Source organism: Otolemur garnettii, unplaced genomic scaffold (assembly GCF_000181295.1).
Source record: "Otolemur garnettii isolate 467f Iridium unplaced genomic scaffold, OtoGar3 scaffold00104, whole genome shotgun sequence".
Classification (NCBI taxonomy): Eukaryota; Metazoa; Chordata; class Mammalia; order Primates; family Galagidae; genus Otolemur; species Otolemur garnettii.
In genome coordinates, this window is record NW_003852499.1 from 6,618,063 (window position 1) to 6,628,090 (window position 10,028).

At 39.1% G+C, this 10,028-nt stretch overlaps 1 protein-coding gene and 1 pseudogene across 1 annotated transcript in view; one reads left to right on the forward strand and one right to left on the reverse strand.

The window, feature by feature from the left end:
- Nucleotides 1–10,028, reverse strand: part of KDM5A (lysine demethylase 5A) — a 104,420-nt gene that overhangs the window by 43,987 nt on the left and 50,405 nt on the right. Inside the window, exons 10-12 of the mRNA XM_023517084.1 lie at nt 4,041–4,222; nt 2,520–2,682; nt 1,298–1,417 (exon numbers count right to left, since the gene is read on the reverse strand). Coding sequence (XP_023372852.1) covers nt 1,298–1,417; nt 2,520–2,682; nt 4,041–4,222 — 465 coding nt within the window. The remainder of the gene's footprint in view (nt 1–1,297; nt 1,418–2,519; nt 2,683–4,040; nt 4,223–10,028) is intronic.
- LOC100942635 lies at nt 7,597–8,083 on the forward strand (annotated as a pseudogene).

Here is a 10,028-nt window from a genome sequence, read left to right on the forward strand (position 1 = left end):
AAAAAAAAAAAAAAAAAAAAGAAAGAAAAATGAGGGAAACATACTATTTAAGATATCTACACTGGCTAACTTTATTTTTTTGTAAGAACCATAGCAAAAGATAACTCAGATTTTAACATTCTTTTAAAAATAACTAGCCTGGTAGAAAAAGAAATGAAGGAAGTGAAATCATGAAATTATATGCTTTCCTTTTCCTAACAATGAAATAAAGAAATGACTAAACAATCATTTTTCATATATTAATAGATACAGCCTTTAAGGTAAATTCTGAATACTTCCTAATCTATCAAGCTATAAACCAAATTATTACACACACTCGTAATTTCAACTTCTTTCCTATACTTGGGTACCTAAAAGGAGTTTTGTTGGGATTTGAAAACTGTAATCTACTCCCAGTAATGGTAGCTCAGGCCTATAATCCTAGCACTCTTAGAAGGTTGCAGCAGGAGGATCCCTTGAGCTCAAGAGTTTGAGACCTGCCTGAGCAAAAGTGAGACCCCATCTCTATCAAAGATAGAAAAAATTAGGCCAGGTGCAGTGGCTCACATTTGTAATCCTAGCACACTGAGAGGTCAAGGCAGGTGGACTACTTGAGCTCATGGGTTTGAGATCTGCCTGAGCAAGAGCAAGACCCTATTGCTACTAACAATACAAAAAACTGGGCGGTGCCTGTGGCTTAGTGGTTAGGATGCCTGCCCCATATACCAAGGATGGCGGGTTCAAACCAGGCCCCAGCCAAACTGCAACAACAAAAAAAAATAGCCAGGCATTGTGGTGGATGCCTGTAGTCCCAACTACACAGGAGGCTAAGGCAAGAGAATTGCTTAAGCCCAGGAATTGGAGGTTGCTGTGAGCTGTGACGCTATGGCACTCTACCAAGGGCAATAAAATGAAACTCTGTCTCAAAAAATAAGTCAATCAATCAATAAATAAAATACAAATACAAAAACTGAGGCAAGAGGATCACTTGAGCCCAAGCATTGAAGGTTGCTCTGGCACTCTACCCAGGGCTTAAGACTCTGTCTCAGGGGAAAAAGAAAAAAAATCAGCTGGCCATTTAAAGTTCAAACAGAAGAAGGAAAATAATCAATAGATGAGAACTAAAGAACTATAAAATCTTCCAAATAAAAAATGCAGTAGAAACTCTACTTAACTTTTTAAAATACAAAAGCCACTCCAGTCTCCACAGAAATGTTCAGGAACCCTATCCTCAGCCCAGCTAAGCAAATATGGAAACTAAGCTTCATTTTATAGGGGTGTTAGTAGACGTACAACAGCTACTTGCTATAGAACAGACCCAGTCAGCAGTACAGAAGTTCACAGCTTCAGCAAAGTTATAGCCCTGGTTAAATCCAGAGTGATAGGCACGAGGAAAGGTCACAACGAACTCGCCAGCACACTGATTGGTCCTGTACACCTAAATGTAAATTGGAAACAGATACAAAAACAACCAAAAAATAAATAAATAAAAACCAAAAAAAGAGAGAAATAGTTTATCAGACAGTTTCAGAAGTATTTTCTAAAATTAAAAACAATAAAACATTAACTTACACATTTCAGAAGACAGTATCAAGGTTTAAGAATTATCTAAAATCAAATCCAACCAACTCTCTTAACATAGTCACTCATAATATGTTATAATTCATGACAAGAATTAGCAGCCAAAAGAAATTCTCAAAGAGAAATTAATACACTCACTGAGCTACTGTTTCCTAAATAGGTAAAATTTTTACAGTTAAGGGAATTTTTTTATTCCTGAGTTCTAAACAGTGTTAAAGAAGGGCGTCTCCTACTACCTATGGATATTTGGAAACTAAATTGAAGAGCTCATACATCTTATGAGATTATCTCTAAAATCAGTTTTCCTAAATTACTTCATTTTATGTGATACTGTGGGTCTTCTAAAAAGTTCCAGACTCCAATAAAAATTTACTCTTTAAAGAGAGTAACACTACAGATGTTATTCAATCTACTTTTTCATTAAAATTATAATATATTTGATTATATGTACCAAACCTTAAATTTATACTTTATCAAGTGTAGTAGGTTAAGTTTGAGAATCATTTTAAAAACTACAATTGAAAATTAGAAAATATATTTGTGGTGTATTTTTACTTCATTATCTCATATATTAAAAGCTATGAAATCTTTACATGAGAAAATGACAAGCATTCATTATCAGAGTTGCCACTTAAAATACCTGTACTTTAGTTAAATAGGGATAAAAAAGAATATGAGCTTTTTGTTCAAACCAGAATATGTTTACTGAAAACAGAAGGCTATTTGAATAGGTAGCTATACATATAGTGTGATTCATACTTTAAAACACTATTTCTTAATCAGATAAAAATTGTTGCACTCAGTGTATAAACTGTAATTTAGCTAGATGACATGACCTCTCACTTCTAGTTACAAAACAAAGCATATGCTATGATTCTACCTAATATATGATTCTACCATATATATGATTCTACCTAATCAAAAGCTAAAATAAATTAATAACACACAAAAAGACTCACAGGCACACCATGTTCCATTAGCACATTAGGGTTCATGATAGTAACCAACTGATGTAGAAGATCAGGCTGGGATTCAAACAACTCAGGAGCCAGCTCCCTCATCACCTCCTCCAGCTGCTCTGCAGCATGAGATGGGACACCATACCATGTCTTTGGCTCTCCCCTAGCAAAAGAAATAAATGTTAAACTAGATAGCACATAATACCAATTAGGCCAAGGTCTCTGATTCAGACCCACTTAATTATACTTTTTTTTCTTTTCTTTTTTTCTTATTTTCTTGTTGTTTATTTATTTTTTTCTTTTTATTTTCTTGGGGGTTTTTTTGTTGTTATTGTTGTTGAGACAGAGTCCCAACCTATGCCCTGAACAGAGTACAATGGAGTCATAGCTCACTGCAACCTCAGACTCGGACTGTGGACATCCTGCTGCCTCAACCTACAAGCCGCTGGGTTACAGGTACTTGCCACAGTGCCAGCTGGCTTTTTCATTTTTTATGAGTTAGGGTCTCACTCTCGCTCAAACAAGTTTCAAACTGAGCTCAAGCAATTCTCCCACCTCAATCTCCCAAAGTGCTGGGATTATGGGCATGAGCCACTGCACCCAGTCCACTTCATTATAATTAACTTTGTCTTATTCCATAGCCACAGATTCTATGTCCTGAATCCATCTCATAAACCTATGCTATTGTTCATAATAGGAGTTAAGGCAAGAATACATAGATGGATAGATACACATTTATCACCACTATAAGAAAAGCGACCCAGAACACATAAAATTCTTTAAAGTGGACTGGTAGTGGTATCTTCAAACAAAAAGACACTACATGAAGCATAAGCTCTATCCCAAAGGATACTGACACACTACCTTGATTTAGACATCCAATGAATACTCCAATTATCCCACAATAATTTAAGTCAGTCCACACTCTCTAGAGTACCTCTAAATAACATTTGTGAGTTCGATTTTATTATCCAAGAAAATATGCCAAAACTAGCAATTATTGAAACTTCAAATATAGTTATATCTCTAAACCTTAAGGATCAAAAACTTGGTTATTATTAATCTGCCAGACCTTTAAAGACTAGAATTCATTTAGGATACTAAGTTGTACTCCTAGGAAATGGATTTTTAGTCAGGCTATTTACAAATGGTTGTATTTCTTAATCCTTATCCAATTTTTAAGACTATATAGCAGTGCTGTCCCCAACAGAATTTAATTGCAATGATTAAAAATATTCTGTAATTGTGCTGCCCAATACAATAACTAAGTCACATATGACTAAAGAGTATTTGAAATATGTCTAGTCCAACTGAGAAAGTAAATATTCAATTTTACTTACTCTAAACAAATTTAAATTTAAATAGCCACATGTGACTAGGAGGTACTATATCACAGAACAGGAAAATGAAACAGAATTAAGGATGCCACTAGAGTTTTTACTGCATACCATGATCTGAGTAGTATCTTCTCACAGGAGAGAAAAATCTTATCTAGTATGCTATATTAAAGAGTGCACATACCAGTGCAAGTAGTTGATGGAATAACTCCAGTGATCCTCGATGTGCCAGCAAAAAGAAGAGAAGCACATTCCCACATAGAGCCATGGTACCTTCATACCAGAGATGTCCACATTAATATGTGCAAGAACAGACTGCTCCAAAACAGGCATGTTATTCAAATTCCAACCTGAAAGTGCATATTCCTGTAAAAGAAAAAAAAATTGTAAATGAGAAATGACAAAGTACTCAACAGAAATATCAAGGGACTCTTCCAAAAATGGTAAAAATTTTATAATACTTATAATAATTTAGAATTAAGTCCACATAATCTGTTCTCTTTGTTCTCTAACACATGTTGACATTTAACTAAATAATAAATCCTATTTCCTGTCTAGAGCCTATTTAAGGTTCCCTTTATTTCAGATACCTCTGGTTTACTCCAAAGCACATGAGCAAAAGCTTCTTATTACTCCCAGCCTACCAGTAAAATAGTGAGACACATAATAATAGGTATTATATTTCACTCTATCCCCAGTAGAATAATTTTCCAAAACATTTATTACTTTATTTATAGCATGGGGCTAGATACTGTGAAGACAAAACATAAGACACATAATCCTGAATTTGCGACAATAATGAAGACTGATAGGAGGCAGAAAGCCACAACCATCACTCCTACCTATAAATGTATCTAGAAATACTAGACAAATTATTAATAACAAAAAATTTGGGCTTAGCGCCTGTGGCTCAAGTGGCTAAGGCGTCAGCCACATATACCTAAGGTGGCGGGTTCAAATCCAGCCCGGGACCGCCAAACAACGATAGCTGCAACCAAAAATAGCCGGGTGTTGTGGTGGGCGCCTGTGGTCCCAGATGCTTGGGAGGATGAGGCAGGAGACTTGCTTGAGCCCAGGAGTTGGAGGTTGCTGTAAGCTGTGAAGCCACGGTACTCTACCCAGGGGGACAGCTTGAGGCTCTGTCTCCAAAAAAAAAAAAAGAATTTCATAGCTAAACTCAAAACAAAAAGGAATTTCCAGTTTCACAAAACCAGAATGAAAAAGGAAGCTGTTGGGCGCCACCCATAGCTCAGTGGGTAGGGTGCCGGCCACATACACTGAGGCTGACGGGTTTGAACCTGGCCTGGGCCAGCTAAAACAACAACAACTATAACCAAAAAAAAAATAGCCAGGCAGGTAGTGGGCGCCTGTAGTCCCAGCTACTTGGGAGGCTGAGGCAACAGAATCACTTGAGCCCAAGAGTTTGAGGCTGCTGTGAACTATGAAGCCACAGCACTCTACCTGGGGTGACAGCTTGAGATTGTCTCAAAAAAAAAAAGGAAAGAAAAAAGAAGCTGTTAAGAGTTATCATGGGAGTTCCTAATTGGATATAAGTATTAGAAACTAAGTTTTAAGCTAACCATTGCTAAAGCCGTATGAGATAAGTGACTTAAAAGTCCTTATCATCTTTATGGACAGCAGTTCTCAAAGTGGTGTCTGGAAGATCCACAATGTCAAACTATTTTCACAATTCTAAAATGTTAATTGCCATTTTTACTTATATTCCTACAGAGTATAGTGTTAGTTTTCCAGAGGGAACATGTTATATGGTATCACAAGAGACTGAAGGCAGAAGCAGAAATGAGAATCCAACTGCCTTCTATTATAAGGTTGATAACTGAATCTGGACGCCTGGCACTGAGGCAGGGTAGATTCATTAATATGTTACTTTTATATGTTTAAAACTCTATGAGATAAAAAGTTAAAAAAAAAAAAAAGCAACAACCTTCGGCTGGGCGCGGTGGCTCATGCCTGTAATCCTAGCACTCTGGGAGGCTGAGGTGGGTAGAATGCCTGAACTCACAGGTTCAAGACTAGCCTGAGCAAGAGCAAAACACTATCTCTAAAAATAGCCGGGTATTGTGGCAGGTACCTGTAGTCCCAGCTACTGAAAGGGCTTTAGATAGGACAATCACTTGAGCCCAGAGTTTGAGGTTGCTGTGACCTATGATCCCGCAGCACTCCCCAGGGCAACAAAAATGAGACACTGTCTCAAAAAAAAAAGCCCTCAAAGTAAGAGCCAGTTACAAAGCTAAACAGAGAATTTATAAACTAGAAGACAGATTTGAAGAAATTATCCATAATGCATCACAGAGACAGAGAAAACATATAATTAAGAGTCACAAGTAGGTTCGGCGCCTATGACTCAAACAGCTAAGGCGCTAGCCACATACACCTGAGCTGACGGGTTCCAATCCAGCCTGGGCCCACCAAAACAACAACGGCGGCTGAAACCAATAAATAGCTGGGGGTTATTGCAGGTGCCTGTAGTCCCAGCTACTTGGGAGGCGGAGGCAAGAGAATCGCTTAAGCCCAAGAGTTTGAGGTTGCCGTGAGCTATAATGCCACAGCAGTCTACCCAGGGCAACATAGTGAGACTCTATCTCAAAAAAAAAAAAAAAAGCACAGGATTAGAAATTACAAGAGGCTCTGAGTTCGTAACCACCACAATGCTTATGGTGTCGGCCCATACACCAAGGTTGGCAAGTTCAAACCCAGCCCAAGTCAGCTAAACAACGACAACTACAATAAAAAAATAGCCAGGAGTTGTGGAGGGCACCTGTAGTCCCAGCTACCCGGGAGGCTAAGGCAAGAGAATTGCTTAAGCCCAAGGGTTTGAGATTGCTGTGTGCTGTGACACCACACCACTCTACCAAGGGGGACGTAGTTTTGGTTTTTTTTCTGTCTTAAAAAAAAATAAAAGAAAGAAATTACTAGAAAATAACAAAGAGATACCATTCCTATTCATAAGCTTAAAAAAAAAGAAAAGAAAAGGTTTTCAGCAGATATTACTCAGTATGTTTTTTGGCTGGTTCGTTGAAATAATAATCTAATTGAAGAGACCAGGTTTACATACAAAACAAGTTCAAACACAAGGTAATAATTTACTAAACTCCAAATACCCCCCACCAAAAGAGGGGTGGGGGGTATTTTAAAGATGACTTTAAAGACTTTTAAAGATGACTTTGAAAGTCATCATCATGGGTTTGAATTGTTAGGAAAGCGTCATGGAAAAGGAAGAGCCAATGTTGAACTTTAAAGAATAGATAAGATTTGAATAAACACGGCTCGGCGCCTATAGCTCAACCGGCTAAGGCGCCAGCCACGTACACCTAAGCTGGCGGGTTCGAATCCAGCCCGGACCCGCCAAACAACAATGATGGCTGCAACCAAAAAATAGCCGGGCGTTGTGGCAGGCGCCTGTGGTCCCAGCTACTTGGGAGGTGGAGGCAGGAGACTCGCTTGAGCCCAGGAGTTGGAGATTGCTGTGAGCTGTGATGCCACAGCACTCTACCCAGGGGGACAGCTTGAGGCTCTGTCTCAAAAAATAAAATAAAATAAAAAACGATTTGAATAAACATTCTAGGAGGAAGAGCTATAGAAATGTAAGATTACAGAGAGACAGAATATACTAGTCCAGTTGGCATAGGAGCAAGAGTAGAAGAATCATATTCAGAAATTTAGGAACTGGAGGCAGCCATCTTGATCTTGCCGCGTGCTGGTGTTGGAGGACCCTCCCACTTCAGATTTACCAACAGCATGAATCAAGAAAAGTTAGCCAAACTTCAGGCTCAGGTCTGGATAGGGGACAAGAGTACAGCTCGCAGAAAGAAGGTGGTACATAGAACAGCTACAGCTGATGACAAAAAGCTTCAGAGTTCTCTTAAAAAACTGGCCATAACAATATAGGTATTGAAGAGGTGAACATGATTAAAGATGATGGGACAGTTATTCATTTCAACAGTCCCAAAGTCCAAGCTTCCCTCTCTGCTAACACCTTTGCAATTACCGGTCATGCAGAAGCTAAACCAATTACAGAAATGCTTCCTAGTATTAAGTCAGCTTGGTGCTGACAGCTTAATAAGCCTTAGGAAGTTAGCTGAACAGTTCCTATGGCAAGTCCTGGATAGCAAAGCACCAAAACCAGAAGATATTGATGAGGAAGATGATGACGTTCCAGATCTTGTAGAAAACTTTGATGAGGCATCAAAGAATGAAGCTAACTAAAATTTTGGAAGCGGGCATGGACTAGATTTAACAAATCAGCTATGTGGATCCAGAGTTTCACAGACACGGAGAACATCACCTGTTACTAGTTCAGTAATATAAATATTTTGTATATTAATAATGCTGTTTGCTCAGCATTTTTCGGTCATTTGATTTTGCATTTTGCACTTCCTCCCAGGATCTGTTCTTTTGGTCAAAATATGAAGTATTGGTGGAGTTTGAGGGTGTTTTGGGTTTTGATTCTTGGGTTTTTTGTTTTATTTTCTGTTGGAGTACTTTTGGTGTATGTAAGCGTGTCAGTATGTATATATACAGTGGAGAGAAAATTGGGAAACAGTTCTATTTATCCTTCTCCCTTCCCCATTAGAAATAAAACAGATCTTTACCAAAAAAAAGAAATATAGGAACTAAGACTAGGCAAGAAGTCTGAATCTATAATCTTAAGGTTTAGGCTAGGAAGCTTAGATTTTATCCTATATGCAAAAAAAGGAAATAAAAAGACTTTTAAAAATGAAAAAGTATGATGAACGTGGAATCTTTTTAAACTTTTGCTTGTGGAAAATTTCAAACATCAAGTAGACAGAATTGCACAATAAATTCCCATTAACCCATCATTCTTTAAATGGTAAATGAAAGCAACAGATGACAGAAACTACAGAGAGAAGCAGTATGCAAAAAAAGAGTTTAAAACAGCAGTCCTTTAAACTTAGCCCTTGGCTGGGATTGAGAAACCAGAATGGTAAACAATTTCTTACACTAATATTAAAATTTTCTTAAAAGATAAAAGTAGATCTTACGCCTAGTTTGTAAAATGTGGTATATGCTGAACACCTGCTTCTCTTCTGAGTGTCTGGAATTTTGGTATATGTTTACGGCAAAGTGAGCTCACGTTCATCAGTTCCCAACTAAGGCTCTAATGAGGTTTCCTGGTAGGCAAATACTTCACCCAGGCTGTCATAATTTGATACTGGAATAATTAAGCACATCCTGTGTGACCCCAGTTGGAGAAGACTCTTGAAAGCCTGTGCCTGGTTTCCTAAGGACCTTTCACTATAATAAATCATAGCCATGAGACCTCCTAGCAAACTGCTGAAAACTGAGGATAATCATGGGGACCCTCAACACAAGCAGTCATCATGTAAAAGCGTAATAATCATCCCAACACATGATAAGGACCCTAGAGTAGAATGATAAGACAGAAGTGGAAAGGAGCCAATCCAATAGAAAATAAGAGGAATGAATGGCTCGGAGCCTGTAGCTCAAGGGGCTATGGCACCAGCCACATACGTAGGAGCTGACGGGTTCCAATCCAGCCTGGGCCTGCCAAACAACAACTACAACCAAAAAAACAGCTGGGCATTGTGGTGGGTGCCTGTAGTCTAGTCCCAGGGAGGGAGGCTGAGGCAAGAAACCACTTAAGCCCAAGAGTCTGAGGTTGCTGTGAGCTATGATGTCACAGCACTCTACCCAGGGCCTCAGCTTGAGACTCTCAAAAAAAAAAAAAGAAAAGAAGGGGAATGGCTCAGCACCCATAGCGCAGTGGTTACAGCACCAGCCACATACACCAAAGTCAGTAGGTTTGAAACCAGCCCGGGCCAACTAAAAAACAATAATGACAACTACAACAAAAAAAAGTCGGGCGTTGTTGCGGGCGCCTATAGTCCCAGCTACTTGTGAGGCAGAGGCAAGAGAATCGCTTAAAAGGCCCAAGAGTTTGAGGTTGCTGTGAGCTATGACGCCAAGGCACTCTACTGAGGGCAACATAGTGGGACTCTGTCAAAAAAAAGGGAGGGGGCTCGGCGCCTATAGCTCAACCGGCTAAGGCGCCAGCCACGTACACCTAAGATGGCGGGTTCGAATCCCCAGCCCGGACCTGCCAAACAACAATGACGGCTGCAACCAAAAAAAATAGCTGGGCGTTGTGGCGGGCGCCTGTGGTCCCAGC